This window comes from Salmo salar, chromosome ssa20, assembly GCF_905237065.1.
Source record: "Salmo salar chromosome ssa20, Ssal_v3.1, whole genome shotgun sequence".
In the NCBI taxonomy this organism is placed as follows: Eukaryota; Metazoa; Chordata; class Actinopteri; order Salmoniformes; family Salmonidae; genus Salmo; species Salmo salar.
The window spans coordinates 88,608,354-88,629,483 of NC_059461.1; the positions used below are offsets into that span (position 1 = coordinate 88,608,354).

General features: G+C 50.2%; 1 protein-coding gene across 3 annotated transcripts in view; it reads left to right on the forward strand.

The window, feature by feature from the left end:
- The window catches only part of LOC106581513 (SH2B adapter protein 2), a 36,338-nt gene extending 16,217 nt beyond the window's left edge, over window positions 1–20,121 (forward strand). Inside the window, exons 2-9 of one of the 3 annotated variants that reach the window (XM_045704083.1) lie at window positions 3,302–4,253; window positions 7,669–7,776; window positions 9,911–10,002; window positions 11,161–11,261; window positions 11,453–11,614; window positions 13,500–13,705; window positions 15,525–15,690; window positions 16,672–20,121. In XM_045704083.1, the coding sequence (XP_045560039.1) occupies window positions 3,333–4,253; window positions 7,669–7,776; window positions 9,911–10,002; window positions 11,161–11,261; window positions 11,453–11,614; window positions 13,500–13,705; window positions 15,525–15,690; window positions 16,672–17,018 (2,103 nt within the window). In that variant the 5' untranslated portion in view covers window positions 3,302–3,332 and the 3' untranslated portion in view covers window positions 17,019–20,121. Of the gene's footprint in view, window positions 1–3,301; window positions 4,254–7,668; window positions 7,777–9,910; window positions 10,003–11,160; window positions 11,262–11,452; window positions 11,615–13,499; window positions 13,706–15,524; window positions 15,691–16,635 lie in introns of all 3 variants that reach the window. The other 2 variants (XM_045704081.1, XM_045704082.1) reach the window with 2 other exon arrangements.
- Window positions 20,122–21,130: the final 1,009 nt, after the last annotated feature.

Genomic DNA, 21,130 nt, shown 5'->3' on the forward strand with positions numbered 1-21,130 from the left:
CCAAATTTCCCAGAACTGATTCGAGACTATGGATTCTTCAATTACATTGTGCTGATTTCTGGCTGGGATTCATCTGAGGGAAGACTGGACACATTGATGCAATGCCGATCATTCCTGCTGTATATCCTCTGGTACAGGATCCAGAGTTGAGAGACGAGGGATTTCACTTAACATGAATCTCTTCTGATTTTCATTTTGTCATCCGCTCCTCCTGCTTCCTGTCCCTTCCTCCTTCCTCTCCTCCTTCCTGTCCCTTCCTCTCCTCCTTCCTGTCCCTTCCTCCTCCCTCCTCTCCTCCTCTCTCCTCCTCCCTCCTATCCTCTCCTCCTCCCTCCTTTCTCCCCTTCCCTCCACAAACTCCCCTTCCCTCCCTCAGCTGTATGTACTGGGGGTTTTCTCCCTCCCTCAGCTGTATGTACTGGGGGTTTTCTCCCTCCCTCAGCTGTATGTACTGGGGGTTTTCTCCCTCCCTCAGCTGTATGTACTGGGGGTTTTCTCCCTCCCTCAGCTGTATGTACTGGGGGTTTTCTCCCTCCCTCAGCTGTATGTACTGGGGGTTTTCTCCCTCCCTCAGCTGTATGTACTGGGGGTTTTCTCCCTCCCTCAGCTGTATGTACTGGGGGTTTTCTCCCTCCCTCAGCTGTATGTACTGGGGGTTTTCTCCCTCCCTCAGCTGTATGTACTGGGGGTTTTCTCCCTCCCTCAGCTGTATGTACTGGGGGTTTTCTCCCTCCCTCAGCTGTATGTACTGGGGGTTTTCTCCCTCCCTCAGCTGTATGTACTGGGGGTTTTCTCCCTCCCTCAGCTGTATGTACTGGGGGTTTTCTCCCTCCCTCAGCTGTATGTACTGGGGGTTTTCTCCCTCCCTCAGCTGTATGTACTGGGGGTTTTCTCCCTCCCTCAGCTGTATGTACTGGGGGTTTTCTCGCTCCCTCAGCTGTATGTACTGGGTCCTTCATGTGACCTGACTTTAATCCAGCTCAGTTGGTTCTTTACTGCAGGGCTTCAGAGTGGAGAGAACGGGGGGAAGAGAGAGAGAGAGAGCTAGCAATGGGGAGGAGGAGAGTGTAGGAGGGGGGAGAAATGAGATAGAGAAGGGGGAGAGAGCGAGTGCGTTTGTGTGTGATCTGATGTGGTTTGGCACAGCCTGGGCCTGGCACGGGCCAGAGAGCGAGCGAGGGAGGGAGGGAGAGAAGGGATAGGGTTGAGTCATACACCCAGTGAGACAGAGAGAGATCGGGGGTGAGAGGTCTGAGAGGGGGGGGAGAGATGAGAAGGATGGGGGGGATGAGAGAGAAAGATGGGGGGGTGAGAGAGATGGGGATGAGAAGGATGGGGGGTGAGGGAGAAAGATGGGAGGGATGAAGGAGATGGGGGGGGATGAGAGTGAAATCGATGGGGGGTGAGAGAGATGGGGGTGGGGGGATGAGAGTGAAATAGATGGGGGGGGGTGAGAGAGATGGGGTGGGGGGATGAGAGTGAAATAGATGGGGGGTGAGAGAGATGGGGGTGGGGGGATGAGAGTGAGATAGATGGGAGGGATGAGAGAGATGGGGGTGGGGGGATGAGAGTGAGATAGATGAGAGGGATGAGTGGGATGAGTATCTCCAGTAGGAGAGAAGGAACCGCTGTCACATTGATTTATAGGGATAACAACTAATTCAGGCTGCCCACAGACAAAGGGAAGAGAGGTAGAACTCACCAGAACAGTTAGAGTTTAAACATAGAAATGATAGATTTCTAGCTGACAAACAGTTCATATATTTTTCTAAGTTTCTCTTGAATTGGATTGTATTTAATTATATTGTATCTGCGCTTTAGTCATGCTATCTGTAGAATTCCAAACCAAACACTGGTACAAAACAAGGATACAGATTAGTATTTTTATTAGATGAACACAGCCGGATAAAAACTATTAAAAGGAAATGATTTCCTGCAGATTCCATCTGGCTCTAGTCATGTCCATGTCAATAACCTCTTAACAACATATGATGTCAGCTGGTATATGAACCTTGTGATTGGTGTGATTTTCTGTGTGGAGAGATCGTTCTTCCACAGAGAGGGAAGGACTGGGGTTGCTGCCTGTCGTCTCTATTTAGGGAAATGACAAACACGCTCACGATCTCCCAGCCTCAGCAGTCTTGTTTCATTCCCACATCTTCTGTTTTTCACACGGCAGGGACTGTTGGAGCTGTCATTGTACATTCTAGGATCCACACATTCTCACTGTAATGTCTCTTTCCCTGCTATTGGTGACAGACACACGGTATGTTGGCACGGCTTGGTGGTGAAAGGACGTCCCCCCCACACGCTCTCTCTCACCTCGCTCTCTCTCTCACCTCGCTCTCTCTCACACCTCGCTCTCTCTCACACCTCGCTCTCTCTCTCACCTCGCTCTCTCTCACCTCGCTCTCTCTCACCTCGCTCTCTCTCTCTCACCTCGCTCTCTCTCTCTCTCACCTCGCTCTCTCTCTCACCTCGCTCTCTCTCACCTCGCTCTCTCTCTCACCTCGCTCTCTCTCTCTCACCTCGCTCTCTCTCTCACCTCGCTCTCTCTCTCTCACCTCGCTCTCTCTCTCTCACCTCGCTCTCTCTCTCACCTCGCTCTCTCTCTCTCACCTCGCTCTCTCTCTCTCACCTCGCTCTCTCTCTCTCACCTCGCTCTCTCTCTCTCACCTCGCTCTCTCTCTCTCACCTCTCTCTCTCACCTCGCTCTCTCTCTCTCACCTCGCTCTCGCTCTCACCTCGCTCTCTCTCTCTCACCTCGCTCTCTCTCTCTCACCTCGCTCTCTCTCTCTCACCTCGCTCTCTCTCTCTCACCTCGCTCTCTCTCTCTCACCTCGCTCTCTCTCTCTCACCTCGCTCTCTCTCTCACACCTCGCTCTCTCTCTACACCTCGCTCTCTCTCTCACCTCGCTCTCTCTCTCTCACCTCGCCTCTCTCTCTCACCTCGCTCTCTCTCTCTCACCTCGCTCTCTCTCTCTCACCTCGCTCTCTCTCTCTCACCTCGCTCTCTCTCTCTCACCTCGCTCTCTCTCTCACCTCGCTCTCTCTCTCACCTCGCTCTCTCTCTCTCACCTCGCTCTCTCTCTCTCACCTCGCTCTCTCTCTCTCACCTCGCTCTCTCTCTCTCTCACCTCGCTCTCTCTCTCTCTCACCTCGCTCTCTCTCACCTCGCTCTCTCTCTCTCTCTCTCACCTCGCTCTCTCTCCCTCACCTCGCTCTCTCTCTCTCACACCTCGCTCTCTCACACCTCTCTCTCTCTCTCTCCCTCTTCCTTTCCTTCTGTCATCTCTCTCAGCCTCTCCCAGGTGGGTTGGCATGGCCCAGTGATGAACGGCGCGGCAGTGCCCGGCAGCCCGGAGTTCTCCTCATGCCCGCTGCCCGACTGGAGAGAGTTCTGCGAGCTCCATGCCCGTGCCTCCGCCGCCGACTTTGCCCACAAGTTCCACCGCTTCCTGTCAGAGAACCCGTGCTACGACTCCCCGGGCGCCGACAGCAGCTTCTCGCAGCACTTCGCCAGACACTTCCTGGAGTGTTTCTCTGCTGCTGTCACCCAGGCCAGGGACCACCAGGCCTCGCTCTTGCCAGGGGACGACGGCTCCAACGCTCCCCCCAAATACAGCATTGTTCCCTTCCTGGGCATCCAGGGCTGCCCCTTGCCCTACGGACACAACGACCTCTACCAGCGGCGCAAGGACACCGGTGCCTCCAGCGAGTCCCTGGACAGTATGGACAGTGGAGGTTTAGGACTAGAAGGGATAGGCAGTTCCTCCTCCATGGCTATGGCCACCTCCCGCACCCCCCAGCCCGCCCACAAGCCCTCTGCTCTGGGCCAGTCACGCAGCTCAGAGGACGTCTCAGTGGGACACCCCAAGGCCCGCTTCAAGAAGGGATTCTCTCTGAGGAACATGAGTCTGTGTGTGGTGGACGGGGTGAAGGAGATCTGGCACCGCCGCGCCTCCCCTGAACCAGACCCTGTAGGAGGGTCCGGAGGGGTCAGACGGGCCAACGGAGGAGGGGAGCCAGGGGGGGAGAGATGGTCCCAGAGACTGCGTCTTCCCAGGGGTTCCCAGGGGCACAAGGCTGAGCTGCTGGAGATCCAGAGAGAGGGGGCTCTGCGTTACATGGTAGCTGATGATACTAACTGTATAGGGGTGCCTCAGTGGCAGAAGTGTAGGTTGCTGCTGAGGAAGACCAGGAGGGACGAAGGGTGTGACAAGTTCCTGTTGGAGTTCTATGTGCCACCCAAGGTAGAGTTACAGTATATGGACGTGGACACACACACACACACACACACACGAAAAAACATACACAGTCATATTTGTTTATGTGGGCTTCACAGATCACTGGCTCTGACCTTAAGGTGAGAAAATAAGACTGAAGCTGTTTAAATCTCTCTGCTCTCCCTTGATACCAGGGAGCCCAAGGATAGGTGGGCTTGTGGGAGGGAGGGAGAGAGAGAAGGGGGTAGAGCTGGAGAGGGAGGGCAGGCAGGCGGGAGAGGAGGAGGTTGAGCTGGAGGGGGGAGGGAGGGAGGAGCGAGATGGATGGGGAGGGAGAAGGGGGGTAGAGCTGGAGAGGGAGGGCAGGCAGGCGGGAGAGGAGGAGGTTGAGCTGCAGGGGGAGGGAGGGAGATGGATGGGGAGGGAGAAGGGGGTAGAGCTGGAGGGAGGGGGGGAGAGAAGGGGGTAGAGCTGGAGGGGGGAGGGAGGGAGATGGATGGGGAGGGAGAAGGGGGTAGAGAGGGGAGGGCAGGCAGGCGGGGAGAGGAGGAGGTTGAGCTGGAGGGGGGAGGGAGGGAGGGAGATGGATGGGGAGGGAGAAGGGGGTAGAGAGGGAGGGCAGGCAGGCGGGAGAGGAGGAGGTTGAGCTGGAGGGGGGAGGGAGGGAGATGGATGGGGAGGGAGAAGGGGGTAGAGCTGGAGGGAGGGGGGAGAGAAGGGGGTAGAGCTGGAGGGGGGAGAGGAGGAGGTTGGGCTGGAGGGGGAGGGAGGGAGGGAGATGGAGGGAGAAGGGGGTAGAGCAGGAGAGGGAGGGCAGGCAGGCGGGAGAGGAGGAGGTTGAGCTGGAGGGAGGAGGGAGGAGGGAGGGAGGGATTTCTGAAGGACCTGAAATCAGTCAGCTTGGTAAGCAGCAGACTCGGGGAAACGCACTCAGGAACACATGGCTTTACAGGGAGAGATACAGTATGAGGATTTTATTTATTTAACCTTTATTTAAACAGAGAGTCACATTGAGATTCAAATCTGTTTTATAAAAAGAGCCCTGTACACATGACAATAAAAAACGGAATATTAAAACAACATGTGTATAAAACAATCAAATTCAGCACAAAAAAAACAACAAACATTTTAAAACCATCACATTCAACTACATAGAGGTCCTCAATCAATAATTTATATTTCCTGAGTGACACCAGCACATCTAACTGCAGTGAACTCTCCAGAATGTTCCACAAATTTGGGGCATAAAAACAAAACACAGATTTTCCCAAATCTGTGGAGACTGGAGGGATCTCTAGTGTTATCCATTCCTGTGAACAGGTTTGGTAATTTAGGATTTCTATATTCATTAATAATGTTATTATATAGAGGGAGTTTCCGTAAGATTGCTTTGTAAATAAATAAGAGAATGCAGCGTTCTTCTTACAGACAGAGGTCCGTCCCACATTTAGTGGGATATGTAGGCATGGTATATAGAGGGGTTTCTATAGATTAGAAACACTAAATCATGGATGAACAACTTTTGATTTGGGGTGGGGGGGGCCACACAACATCTGAAGTCATCATCGCCAACACACTATATAAAGAGACACGAATGTCACACACACTGACGGACGGACGGGGTACGATGACATGTCCTGATGGGCTGTTTCACATCTACAACAGTCTCAGTTCCTCTACAAGGTGCCGTGCAAATCCTGAAAACTGATTCAGTCACTGCGGTGGAAAAAGAGAGAACCCCACTTCTTGTTGTGATCCAGGTCCAATGGCCACAAAGACACTGTTCCCTGAAAAGACTTACAGACTGCTTCACTACGGTCGTCTTATCAGGGCCCGTATCCACAAAGCCTCTTAGAGTAGGATCAGGATAGGGAACAGTGGTCAGGATGGTGGATCAGGATAGGGAACAGTGGTCAGGATGGTGGATCAGGATGGAGAACAGTGGTCAGGATGGTGGATCAGGACAGAGGACAGTGGTCAGGATGGTGGATCAGGATAGAGAACAGTGGTCAGGATGGTGGATCAGGACAGAGAACAGTGGTCAGGATGGTGGATCAGGACAGAGAACAGTGGTCAGGATGGTGGATCAGGACAGAGGACAGTGGTCAGGATGGTGGATCAGGACAGGGGACAGTGGTCAGGATGGTGGATCAGGACAGAGGACAGTGGTCAGGATGGTGGATCAGGACAGAGGACAGTGGGTCAGGATGGTGGATCAGGACAGAGGACAGTGGTCAGGATGGTGGATCAGGACGGAGAACAGTGGTCAGGATGGTGGATCAGGACAGAGGACAGTGGTCAGGATGGTGGATCAGGACAGAGGACAGTGGTCAGGATGGTGGATCAGGACAGGGAACAGTGGTCAGGATGGTGGATCAGGATGGTGGATCAGGACAGAGGACAGTGGTCAGGATGGTGGATCAGGACAGTGGTCCAGGACAGAGGACAGTGGTCAGGATGGTGGATCAGGACAGTGGTCAGGATGATGGATCAGGATAGAGAACAGTGGTCAGGATGGTGGATCAGGATAGAGAACAGTGGTCAGGATGGTGGCTCAGGATAGAGAACAGGGATCATACTAATAATATTTTATGGACAGATCCTGGATCAGCACTCGTACTCTGAGACACCTTTAAAAAAAAAAAGTAACCTTTTCATTTAACGAGGAAAGTCAGTTAAGAACAAATTCTTATTTACAATGACGGTCTACACCGGCCAAACCCGGACGACGCTGGGCCAATTGTGCGCCATCCTATGGGACTCCCAATCACGGCCGGATGTGATACTTTGTGGCTATGGGTCCAGGTTCTCACAAGACAGACAGACAGACAGACAGACAGACAGACAGACAGACAGACAGACAGACAGACAGACAGACAGACAGACAGACAGACAGACAGTGGGAGGAGAGAACACGCAGTACTCTTGTCATACAGTACACTTCAGGCAGCACCCTGCCTTTATAATAAGACTAAGGAGGCATAGGCAGAACAGACAGAGGACCAGTACCATAATGCTTCCTTCTCTCCTTAACTCCTTGAAGATTAGACTTCCTATAGAAGTAGGTACATCTCCTTCATGGTGCTTTTAATCAATCTAGTCATGTCAGATGAGATTAGTCAAACTGTTTTTCAGGTACAGTTTTTGAACGGAGTCACGGTATTGTTGACTGATGCCAGTGATGTGATCTCAGTGGGGCAAGGGGAACAGGAAATATCCCTTTAGATACAGGAAGTGCCCTTTTTTATATTCTTCCCCTGGAGATGAGCTGAGTGGAGGACTCAGGACAGCCATACAGGGAGATGAAGAAGACTGATGATCCATTCAGATCAACTGACAAGCCTCTACTACAATACCTACAGCCTCTCAGATGCACACACACACACTGAGCACATTTAAATTGAAATCTAAAAGGAATATTAACCGTGTGTGTGTCCAATAGTCGTCAAAGCCCAAGGTGAGCATCCCTCTGTCTGCCATCGTGGAGGTGAGGACAACCATGCCCCTGGAGATGCCTGACAAAGACAACACCTTCGTCCTGAAGGTAAGGGTAAGAAACCATAACACACCACTACCCTGTCTTCTCTCTGTTCGGTTATCTCTCACAACACTACCCTGTCTTCTCTCTGTTCTCTCTCCCTGTTCAGTTATCTCTCACAACACTACCCTGTCTTCTCTCTGTTCGGTTATCTCTCACAACACTACCCTGTCTTCTCTCTGTTCTCTCTCCCTGTTCAGTTATCTCTCACAACACTACCCTGTCTTCTCTCTGTTCAGTTATCTCTCACAACACTACCCTGTCTTCTCTCTGTTCAGTTATCTCTCACAACACTACCCTGTCTTCTCTCTGTTCGGTTATCTCTCACAACACTACCCTGTCTTCTCTCTGTTCGGTTATCTCTCACAACACTACCCTGTCTTCTCTCTGTTCTCTCTCCCTGTTCAGTTATCTCTCACAACACTACCCTGTCTTCTCTCTGTTCAGTTATCTCTCACAACACTACCCTGTCTTCTCTCTGTTCAGTTATCTCTCACAACACTACCCTGTCTTCTCTCTGTTCGGTTATCTCTCACAACACTACCCTGTCTTCTCTCTGTTCTCTCTCCCTGTTCAGTTATCTCTCACAACACTACCCTGTCTTCTCTCTGTTCTCTCTCCCTGTTCAGTTATCTCTCACAACACTACCCTGTCTTCTCTCTGTTCGGTTATCTCTCACAACACTACCCTGTCTTCTCTCTGTTCTCTCTCCCTGTTCAGTTATCTCTCACAACACTACCCTGTCTTCTCTCTGTTCAGTTATCTCTCACAACACTACCCTGTCTTCTCTCTGTTCGGTTATCTCTCACAACACTACCCTGTCTTCTCTCTGTTCAGTTATCTCTCACAACACTACCCTGTCTTCTCTCTGTTCTCTCTCCCTGTTCAGTTATCTCTCACAACACTACCCTGTCTTCTCTCTGTTCAGTTATCTCTCACAACACTACCCTGTCTTCTCTCTGTTCTCTCTCCCTGTTCGGTTATCTCTCACAACACTACCCTGTCTTCTCTCTGTTCTCTCTCCCTGTTCAGTTATCTCTCACAACACTACCCTGTCTTCTCTCTGTTCGGTTATCTCTCACAACACTACCCTGTCTTCTCTCTGTTCGGTTATCTCTCACAACACTACCCTGTCTTCTCTCTGTTCTCTCTCCCTGTTCGGTTATCTCTCACAACACTACCCTGTCTTCTCTCTGTTCAGTTATCTCTCACAACACTACCCTGTCTTCTCTCTGTTCAGTTATCTCTCACAACACTACCCTGTCTTCTCTCTGTTCGGTTATCTCTCACAACACTACCCTGTCTTCTCTCTGTTCGGTTATCTCTCACAACACTACCCTGTCTTCTCTCTGTTCTCTCTCCCTGTTCAGTTATCTCTCACAACACTACCCTGTCTTCTCTCTGTTCGGTTATCTCTCACAACACTACCCTGTCTTCTCTCTGTTCTCTCTCCCTGTTCAGTTATCTCTCACAACACTACCCTGTCTTCTCTCTGTTCGGTTATCTCTCACAACACTACCCTGTCTTCTCTCTGTTCTCTCTCCCTGTTCAGTTATCTCTCACAACACTACCCTGTCTTCTCTCTGTTCTCTCTCCCTGTTCGGTTATCTCTCACAACACTACCCTGTTCTCTCTCACAACACTACCCTGTTCTCTCTCACAACACTACCCTGTTCTCTCTCACAACACTACCCTGTTCTCTCTCACAACACTACCCTGTTCTCTCTCACAACACTACCTTATAGATACGACTACCTGACCCGACAAAACCAAACTAACAGCCTACTTCTCTTTCTTGCAGTCTGTGCAGAAGTCTCTCTGTCTCCCCTCTGGACTCGCACAGTAACTGTTCTGTGGTGTTCGCTCTCTCTCTCTCTCTCTCTCTCTCTCTCTCTCTCTCTCTCTCCACAGTAACTGTTCTATGGTGTGGTGTGTTCTCTCTCCACAGTAACTGTTCTGTGGTGTGTTCTCTCTCTCTCTCTCTCTCCACAGTAACTGTTCTATGGTGTGGTGTGTTCTCTCTCCACAGTAACTGTTCTGTGGTGTGTTCTCTCTCTCTCTCTCTCTCTCTCCACAGTAACTGTTATGTGGTGTGGTGTGTTCTCTCTCCACAGTAACTGTTCTATGGTGTGTTCTCTCTCCACAGGTGGAGAATGGAGGTGAATATATCTTGGAGACCATCGACTCGCTGCAGAAAAACTCCTGGGTCGCTGACATCCAGGACTGCATGGACCCTGGGTAAATGGAGGGATAAATATTTACTGTTCACTGAGGGAGGGAACAGCACACAGTCATTAATCACCCTGTAAGAGTTTGACAGATCCCTCTCTCACGCTCTGAGTTTTTCCTGGTACAGTGAGTTTGTCTGTTCAGTCCAGGCATGTATTTAGACAGCCATAAACAGAGATACATTTTGTGTCCCTGTACATTTACCTGTATGTGTGTGTGCTGTTTCTGATGTGTGTGTCCCTGTACATTTACCTGTATGTGTGTGTGCTGTTTCTGATGTGTGTGTGTGTGTGTCCCTGTACATTTACCTGTATGTGTGTGTGCTGTTTCTGATGTGTGTGTGTGTGTGTCCCTGTACATTTACCTGTATGTGTGTGTGCTGTTTCTGATGTGTGTGTGTGTGTGTGTCCCTGTACATTTACCTGTATGTGTGTGTGCTGTTTCTGATGTGTGTGTGTGTGTGTCCCTGTACATTTACCTGTATGTGTGTGTGCTGTTTCTGATGTGTGTGTGTGTGTGTGTCCCTGTACATTTACCTGTATGTGTGTGTGCTGTTTCTGATGTGTGTGTGTGTGTGTCCCTGTACATTTACCTGTATGTGTGTGTGCTGTTTCTGATGTGTGTGTGTGTGTGTCCCTGTACATTTACCTGTATGTGTGTGTGCTGTTTCTGATGTGTGTGTGTGTGTGTCCCTGTACATTTACCTGTATGTGTGTGTGCTGTTTCTGATGTGTGTGTGTGTGTGTCCCTGTACATTTACCTGTATGTGTGTGTGCTGTTTCTGATGTGTGTGTGTGTCCCTGTATGTTTACCTGTATGTGTGTGTGCTGTTTCTGATGTGTGTGTGTGTGTCTCCCTGTACATTTACCTGTATGTGTGTGTGCTGTTTCTGATGTGTGTGTGTGTGTGTCCCTGTACATTTACCTGTATGTGTGTGTGCTGTTTCTGATGTGTGTGTGTGTGTGTGTCCCTGTACATTTACCTGTATGTGTGTGTGCTGTTTCTGATGTGTGTGTGTGTGTGTCCCTGTACATTTACCTGTATGTGTGTGTGCTGTTTCTGATGTGTGTGTGTGTGTGTCCCTGTACATTTACCTGTATGTGTGTGTGCTGTTTCTGATGTGTGTGTGTGTGTGTGTCCCTGTACGTTTACCTGTGTGTGACATAGGGACAGTGGAGATGACATTGAGCTGGCCTCATGTCCCCACGGCCAGGCGTCTAAAGAGTTCTCCATGGTGGCCTCCTGCAGCTGTGAGCTTCTGTCAGAGGGTGAGTCAAACACACACACACACACACACACACACACACATGGATGGACACACACACACGCACGGACACACACACACACGTAACCTAACCTCACACATTGCCTTTTGAGGGAAATGGATGTGCTATCAATCTGGCTGCTGTGTAAGGTCGTGTATGTACAGTATCTTATAATGTTGTGTTTTTGTGTCCAGGTGTTCATCGCACCCCTGTGAGATCCTGTGGATCAGCAGCAGAACTGTATAGCGCCCCCTTTGTCCGCTACAGAGAACTACCCTTCACCCAGCATCCTTCCCATGTCCCCCTGGAGCGCTTCCTCCAGTCCCCAGAGGCCCAGGGGAAAAGCCCCACCACAGGTAAGGGGAAGAGAATGGTGCTTGCAACGCGAGGATAGTGGGTTCAATTCCCGGTGGTCACCCCTACGTAAACTGTCTCTTTGGATAAAATCAGGGGTGAAGGTAAGGCAGCAGCAAAGACAGAAGGGGAAACCCAGATATGTCACAGGGGGCTATAAAGCTGAAGCATCTGTTTTTAGAAAGTTTCCTCACCACCATATAATGGTAGTGGGAGGAAGTTCAGTCTCGGGTAGTGGGAGAGAGGATGGAACGAGGTGAAACTGGGCTGACATTCTGCACATTTTCTCATCGATGAAACATCTGATTTTTTTTTTAGTAACACAGTGCACTGTAGACTTGATGCTTTGCAAAGTCGAATTGAGTTTGTGCACACTTCACAGATGAGGTGTTCCCTAACGGAAATATGCAAATACATGCTAGCTCGTGCCAGTAGGGTGTCGCTAGCTCGTGCCAGTAGGGTGTCGCTAGCTCGTGCCAGTAGGGTGTCGCTAGCTCGTGCCAGTAGGGTGTCGCTAGCTCGTGCCAGTAGGGTGTCGCTAGCTCGTGCCAGTAGGGTGTCGCTAGCTCGTGCCAGTAGGGTGTCGCTAGCTGATTAATTTGCTCCCACTGTAAACGACACAGATTAACTATCTTGGGTTGGTCATAAATCTGTTTGGTGGTTCAGGTACGAAATAAATAGTAGGGGTACGCTGTACCGGTAAAACATGAGCCCATCACAATAATTAAAACAAAATGTCCAGAACTGTAGACTACGGCCACTTTTTATCATTACCGCGTGTCGGAGGCGTGTCGGAGGCGTGTCGGAGGCGTGTCACACAAGCGAATGGACTTGAAAACAGGTGGTATAACCTACGCTCCGAAATGTGATGTGGTTGGACGAGAACACTGACATTTTGCCAAGGCAGAGATGAGTGGCCGACACTGAGAGGCGTGCGGACAGAGGTGGACGCATAAATTCTGGCCAAATGTCATGACACTTTGTGATGTTTTGTGTAGCAGATGTCTCTTTCCATTCACCACTGTTTGGAGGCTGGAGATATGTTGTCAGTGGGTGAACGTGAGCGGGTAGCCTAGTAAATGTTTGACAATCAGATGAAAACGTCTTGACTGGTTGTGTTTTATGCCACAATAAAAGGTTTTAAATGTTTTAAAAGTGAAATTACAACTAGCTCCATAGAGATCCTATTGATAGGGATTCTGTATGTAATTCTATGATTAGGCCCGTAACACTCATAGCCCGTGAGTGCGTGAACATATATCAGGTAACCCTGGTTACGTGTCTGCTAAATGCATTATTATACCCTGAGTGTACAAAACATTCCATGACAGACTGAATCCAGGTGAATCCAGGTGAATCCAGGTGAAAGCTATGATCCCTTATTGATGTCACTTGTTAAATCCACTTCAATCAGTGTAGATGAAGGGGAGGAGACGGGATAAAGAAGGATTTTTTTCAAGCCTTGAGACATGGATTGTGTGTTTGCCATTCAGAGGGTGAATGGGCAAGACAAAAGATTTAAGTTCCTTTGAACAGGGTATGGTAGTAGGTGCTAGGCGCACCGGTTTGAGTGTGTCAAGAACTGCAACGCTGCTGGGTTTTTCTCCCTGTTCTGTTTCCTCTGCATATCAAGAATGGTCCCCCACCCAAAGGACATCCAGCCAACTTGACACAACTGTGGGAAACATTGGAGTCAACATGGGCCAGCATCCCTGCGGAACGCTTTCGACGCCTTGTAGAGTCCACGACCCGACGAATTGAGACTGTTTTGAGGGTGAAAGGGGGTGAATTGAGACTGTTTTGAGGGTGAAAGGGGGTGTAACTCAATATCAATAAGGTGTGGTCTACCTTTTATCATGTGATCTCTCATCTGTATCCTCCCTTCAGGGGTTCTAGGTGACGGGGCGACTGAGGCGGAGGCAGACCCCAGCCTGGCGGAGTACCCATGGTTCCACGGGACATTGTCGCGCGTGCGTGCTGCCCAACTGGTGCTGGCGGGCGGAGCTAGGAGCCACGGGCTGTTTGTGATTCGCCAAAGCGAGACGCGCCCGGGAGAGTACGTCCTCACCTTTAACTTCCAGGGCAAAGCCAAGGTGAGCCAATCGCAGGCTCTTTACCTCTTCTTCCTCCCCTTCACATGCACTGATCTTCAAACATAAGATGCTAACTGAAGGATTTGCTTTCAGGAAACAGGACAGGTTGCTGACAGACTATTGAGAATGTCCCTGTTTATCCCAGACCTAAGTATTGGTGTGGATATTATGGGCATGCACACTGTATAGTGGGGTAGGCCAAATCCCAAATGGACCCTTATGCACTTGAGGAGATATGAGAGGATTTGATTGGTTTAAGCAATATGGTGTAACTTCCACCTAGCCTATCACAGGACAAGGTGGATGGAGCTATTACCATATTGCTTACACAAATCAAATCCAGTCAGATGTCTACATGGGGCGTAGATCTTTAGGGGTTGATTTGTGATTGGGCCGTGTCCTCTAGTGGAGTGAGGAGCACTCCCATGCCCTCTGGGGCTGCAGACAGACAGGTCTGTTCCCATGCCCTCTGGGGCTGCAGACAGACAGGTCTGTTCCCATGCCCTCTGGGGCTGCAGGCAGACAGGTCTGTTCCCATGCCCTCTGGGGCTGCAGACAGACAGGTCTGTTCCCATGCTCTGTTGGGCTGCAGACAGACAGGTCTGTTCCCATGCTCTGTTGGGCTGCAGACAGACAGGTCTGTTCCCATGCTCTGTTGGGCTGCAGACAGACAGGTCTGTTCCCATGCTCTGTTGGGCTGCAGACAGACAGGTCTGTTCCCATGCCCTCTGGGGCTGCAGACAGACAGGTCTGTTCCCATGCCCTCTGGGGCTGCAGACAGACAGGTCTGTTCCCATGCCCTCTGGGGCTGCAGACAGACAGGTCTGTTCCCATGCCCTCTGGGGCTGCAGACAGACAGGTCTGTTTGCATGCCCTCTGGGGCTGCAGACAGACAGGTCTGTTCCCATGCCCTCTGGGGCTGTAGACAGACAGGTCTGTTCCCATGCCCTCTGGGGCTGCAGGCAGACAGGTCTGTTCCCATGCCCTCTGGGGCTGCAGACAGACAGGTCTGTTCCCATGCTCTGTTGGGCTGCAGACAGACAGGTCTGTTCCCATGCTCTGTTGGGCTGCAGACAGACAGGTCTGTTCCCATGCTCTGTTGGGCTGCAGACAGACAGGTCTGTTCCCATGCTCTGTTGGGCTGCAGACAGACAGGTCTGTTCCCATGCTCTGTTGGGCTGCAGACAGACAGGTCTGTTCCCATGCCCTCTGTTGGGCTGCAGACAGACAGGTCTGTTCCCATGCCCTCTGGGGCTGCAGACAGACAGGTCTGTTCCCATGCCCTCTGGGGCTGCAGACAGACAGGTCTGTTCCCATGCCCTCTGGGGCTGCAGACAGACAGGTCTGTTTGCATGCCCTCTGGGGCTGCAGACAGACAGGTCTGTTCCCATGCCCTCTGGGGCTGCAGACAGACAGGTCTGTTTCCATGCCCTCTGGGGCTGCAGGCAGACAGGTCTGTTTCCATGCCCTCTCCTGCCTCCTCCTCTCCTCCGACGTCAGTCTCAGGAAGTCTCCAAATTCCTCCAACAGCTCAGCATTATGTCCTGCTTTCCCCCTCTCTACTCCTCACTCACCTCTCTCTTCCTCTCTCCCCTCTACTCCTCTCTCTATTCTTCCCCCTCTACTTCCTTTTCACCTCTTATTTTCCCTCTCTCTCTTACATTAATGTACAGGAGTGTTACAAGTGAAACTTTATATTACTCACAATTCCCTCCCTCTCTCTCTCCCCCCTCCCCTTCTCCTCCTCCTCCCTCTCAACCCCCCTCCCCTTCTCCTCCTCTCTCCCCCCCTCCCCTTCTCCTCCTCTCTCTCCCCCCAGCACCTGCGTCTGTCGGTGAATGGTAAGGGTCAGTGTCATGTTCATCATCTGTGGTTCCACACCGTGTCAGATATGCTGAGGCACTTCCACTCCCACCCCATCCCTCTGGAGTCAGGGGGCTGTGCTGACATCACACTGCGTTCCTACGTACAGGTTACCCCCACAGGTACGCCCAACACACACACACACACGCCCAACACACACACACACACACACACACACACACACACACACACACACACACACACACACACGCCCAACACACACACACACACACACACACACACCCACCCACCCACAGGTACGCCCAACACACACACACCTCTAAACATGAACAACAGCTTTATAAATACACTCTAAAGCTCTCTTAACTGGTTCAATGTTGAGAATGTCTTTCTAGAAACAGTTGGTCATTTCTGATCAGTTTGGACGGGCCCCTGGGTAGCTCTGTCTGACCCTTGTTATTAAAGAGGACAGTCTGACGTCTGGCTGGAAACAACAACATCGCTCGGTCCAGTGAATCGCTTGAAAAAAAACGGCAACCTTTCAGTGGGATGACCTCAGACTGATGTTTTCCTCCGTCTTAAAGGTTTTAACTAGATGTTTTAACCAGTGACCAGCCCCCCACCCCCTCAACCCCCACCGCACCCCACCCACTCGCCTGGCAGGGGATGAATGCCCTCCTGTGCATAGGGAGAGAAGGGGGGAGAGAGGGGGGAGAGAGAGGGTGAGAGGGGGTGATTATACAACAGGCCCAGCCTCAGGCCCCCACCCAACACTCACAAAGACCCTCTGTTTCCCCCGGGCACACACACACACACACACACACACACACACACACACACACACACACACACACACACACACACACACACACACACACACACACACAGCGAGTGGGTTGTTGGTCCAGCGTGTAAAAAGCGTTATTGATTCACGCTGCTCAGCCGTGTTTTCATCAGTGGCACTACTGTTCTTGTCCCACCAAGAGAGGTGACGGTATAGACGGTCGTCAACACTTTAACTTGTGTTTATGTTTGGCATTTTAATGAAAGATACTTTGATAAAAACAAACTGTATCAGGCCTCTTAACACTGCTCTTTTCTTACAGACAGATATCCCGTCTCTCTCTACTGCTCTCACACAGATGTGACCGTGCCTCAGCTCCCAACCCCACCCAGGGACCAAGGCTGCTGGACTGACCCAACCCAGCCAACCCTTCACCTCCCTGGGTTCTCGCAGCCGGCAGGGCCCCCCTCCGACACCCCGATCTCATCCAGCTCCTCATCCTCGCCCATCGCCCTTCCTTCCCACTCCCGTGGTGAGCCAGGCAGCGGAGGAGGAGGAGGAGGAGGAGGGGGAGGGGGGCTGGTTAGCAGGAGTAACAGCGCAGAACGTCTGTTAGATCCCTCTAGTGGCGCCTCGGAGGACTACCAAGAGACAGACGGAACACGCAGGGCCAGAGCTGTGGAGAACCAGTACTCCTTCTACTGAGACTGGGCGCAACCAAACCGGGAGCTCTCATTGGCTGAGACACAGGACATACAGGGATTTGGACTAAATAGGTGAAATGTCATGGATGTGTGGGTGGACATGGATCACTCATTATCTTGTTTATTTGCTTGTTTGTGTTCCAAGATATGTTCTGTTTCTCCAATCTGTGTCCAGTTAACCCCTGGCTCTGTGGCCACCCTCATCAGCTGACATTAACGATATGAAGAAACAATGATTTAGTCTTGAGGGTGGGATGGATGGAGACAGCGGATGGGATGGGTGGAGGAGGAGAGATGGATGGATGGATGGAGAGGGAGAGAGATGGGATGGATGGAGGGAGAGAGAGAGTGATGAGGGAGGGATGATGGAGAAGGAGAGCGAGAGATGGGAATGGAGACAGAGAGGGATGGTAGAGAGAGACAGGGATGGTAGAGAGAGGAATGGAGACAGATAGAGGGATGAGAGAGAGAGAGAGAGGAAATGGTCCAGTGGAGGTTTTGATTCACTTCACCAGACCACTTCCTGTCTGCCCTACCCACAATTCCCTAGGAACAAAGCCTCTGTCACCGCCCTGCTAAGTAACCAGAGCTGAAGCTACCCTACCTAAATGGTTTTCCTCCCCAGGCCCTCTTGAGCATAGCCCTAATGTTTGTGAAGCTGCTTCTAGTCTGTCCCGGATATCCTCTCTGTCCCCAAGGGGACTTCCAAGTACAACACACTTCTTTTCCTATAGCTTTGCCAAAATGAATGGTAACATCAGTATAGTAATGGGTGTGTTAGTGTTATTTGAGATGTTCTTATTGTACAGGCAAAAGGTCCTAGTGCCTGTCAGTTACACAGCACTTTGACCATATGATATGTGAATGACGGGCCGTCTCATTGGCAGTGACGACCTCAGGTCAGAGTGATAAAACATGCAGGGTTTGGGTCATTTCGATTCCAGTCAATTCAGAAAGTAAACCAAATTCCAAATTGTCCTCTTGAAAAGCAATAAAGAGAATTAGAATCTCAGTGTACTTCCTGAATTGACTGGAACTCCAATCCAGCTCACATCTCCACCTACCAGAACACAGCTCCTCATTCCCGCTCACATCTCCACCTACCAGAACACAGCTCCTCATTCCCGCTCACATCTCCACCTACCAGAACACAGCTCCTCATTCCGGCTCACATCTCCACCTACCAGAACACAGCTCCTCATTCCCGCTCACATCTCCACCTACCAGAACACAGCTCCTCATTCCAGCTCACATCTCCACCTACCAGAACACAGCTCCTCATTCCAGCTCACATCTCCACCAACCAGAACACAGCTCCTCATTCCAGCTCACATCTCCACCTACCAGAACACAGCTCCTCATTCCAGCTCACATCTCCACCTACCAGAACACAGCTCCTCATTCCCGCTCACATCTCCACCTACCAGAACACAGCTCCTCATTCCAGCTCACATCTCCACCAACCAGAACACAGCTCCTCATTCCAGTTCACATCTCCACCTACCAGAACACAGCTCCTCATTCCAGCTCACATCTCCACTTACCAGAACACAGCTCAGCATTCCAGCTCACATCTCCACCTACCAGAACACAGCTCAGCATTCCAGCTCACAGCTCCACCGACCAGAACACAGCTCCTCATTCCAGCTCACATCTCCACTTACCAGAACACAGCTCAGCATTCCAGCTCACATCTCCACCTACCAGAACACAGCTCAGCATTCCCGCTCACATCTCCACCTATCAGAGCACAGCTCCTCATTCCAGCTCACATCTCCACCTATCAGAGCACAGCTCAGCATTCCAGCTCACAGCTCCACCTACCAGAACACAGCTCAGCATTCCAGCTCACATATCAACATGGTGCAGCCGGCAACATTTTCACATCGAAGGCTGCTACTGTAATTCAGTCAAACTCAATGCATAATATTCAACATGTTTCGTTTCCACGGCTCTATGGACGGTTGTTGATGGGGACAATCCAGAATATACTGTAAAGGGTATCTTACATATAGACACAGAGGTGCTGTACAATGGCAAGCAGCTCCAAGACAACTGTTTGAAAGCCATGAGATAGTGATATGATCAGCTATATCAGAGGAAGGTATAGGCTACAGTATGAAAACAACACAACCTGGGGGGGGGTTGTTCTGGCTGTCCTCTATGGGTTTGACTGACCTCTTGTGATGTCCAGCCCCAAGCCTGATGTTTGGTGTGCTGCAGTTGTTTCCTAAACCTGGTCCTATACCGCCCCTTTGTGTGATGATTTTCTGTCTGAGGTATCATATCATTTTCAGACTCCTGAAGACTTGACTCATTTTTAAAATTGGTTTGGAACGTTCTAAAGAACTGGTTGATTATGGAATTAGAATACAGGAAAACCAGCAGAAACAGGGGGACTTGACGACCGTAGTTTGGGGGACTTGACGACCGTAGTTTGGGGGACTTGACGACCGTAGTTTGGGGGACTTGACGACCGTAGTTTGGGGGACTTGACGACCGTAGTTTGGGGGACTTGACGACCGTAGTTTGGGGGACTTGACGACCGTAGTTTGGGGGACTTAGTGCTACATACTGGCACCGCTGCAAGGTGAACTCTAGGGGCCAGGGGCCTAGGGTAAGGACCTAGAACTGTACAGTAGTCCCCAGATGGTCACGCTAGGACAGAATCGGCAACAGGTTAGTATTAAAATAGCATTTGTAATTAGTCCTGTCTAGCATAGGGCGACGGTCGCTGTCACCATAATGGCCATATCAGACTGACAGGAGGAGGAATGCAGGAGGGGAGGGGGGCAGTTCATGGTAAATGTGCCAATTTAAATCGTTTTTTTAAGAGTATTTATTCCTCAGCTGTTGTAAATGACATTTTCCTATCAAGTCTTATTGATGTAATTGTTCATTGTTCTCAGTGGAACCAGTGAATCACAGCAGACTTGGTCACATATCAGAAGCTAGTGCCGGAGTGGTTGTCCTCTTAATTCTACTTCACATGTAGTGTTGATTTCTGTTGTCTGGCTGAGTTTAAGAGTCTGTGCACTTTTGTACTGAGTGATGTACTTGACATAACTTTATATTTCTGTGAATAAAACTTGAGCAAACTGTTACTATGAACATCATGTCTTCTGTTTCTAAGCAACCCACAAGACATTTGATCTAGCACCAACCCCGATCACAACATATTGAATTGAACACTGCTCAGTACTTCATGAGAATAGGTTTGGTTTTACTGATGGACAACAGAGATCTCTAGTGGACAAAAGCTGTTGTTGCTGACTAGTCTCCTAGGTAGACAGGTTGCAGAGACTCCTGCATTTGGAAAGTATTCAGACCCTTTTTGACTTTTTTACATTTGAAGTTATAGCCTTATTCTTTTATTTTATTTTATCCCTCAATCTACAGTCGTGGCCAAAAGTTTTGAGAATGACACAAATATAAATTTTCACAAAGTTTGCTGCTTCAGTGTCTTTAGATATTTTTGTCAGATTGTTACTATGGAGTACTGAAGTATAATTACAAGCTTTTCATAAGTGTCAAAGGCTTTTATTGACAATTACATGAGGTTGATGCAAAGAGTCAATATTTGCCGTGTTGACCCTTCTTTTTCAAGACCTCTGCAATCCGCCCTGGCATGCTGTCAATTAACTTCTGGGCCACATCCTGACTGATGGCAGCCCATTCTTGCATAATCAATGCTTGGAGTTTGTCAGAATTTGTGGGTTTTTGTTTGTCCACCCGCCTCTTGAGGATTGACCACAAGTTCTCAATGGGATTAAGGTCTGGGGAGTTTCCTGGCCATGGACCCAAAATATCGATGTTTTGTTCCCCGAGCCACTTAGTTATCACTTTTGCCTTATGGCAAGGTGCTCCATCATGCTGGAAAAGGCATTGTTCGTCACCAAACTGTTCCTGGATGGTTGGGAGAAGTTGCTCTCGGAGGATGTGTTGGTACCATTCTTTATTCATGGCTGTGTTCTTTGGCAAAATTGTGAGTGAGCCCACTTTGGCTGAGAAGCAACCCCACATATGAATGGTCTCAGGATGCTTTACTGTTGGCATGACACAGGACTGATGGTAGCGCTCACCTTGTCTTCTCAGGACAAGCTTTTTTACGGA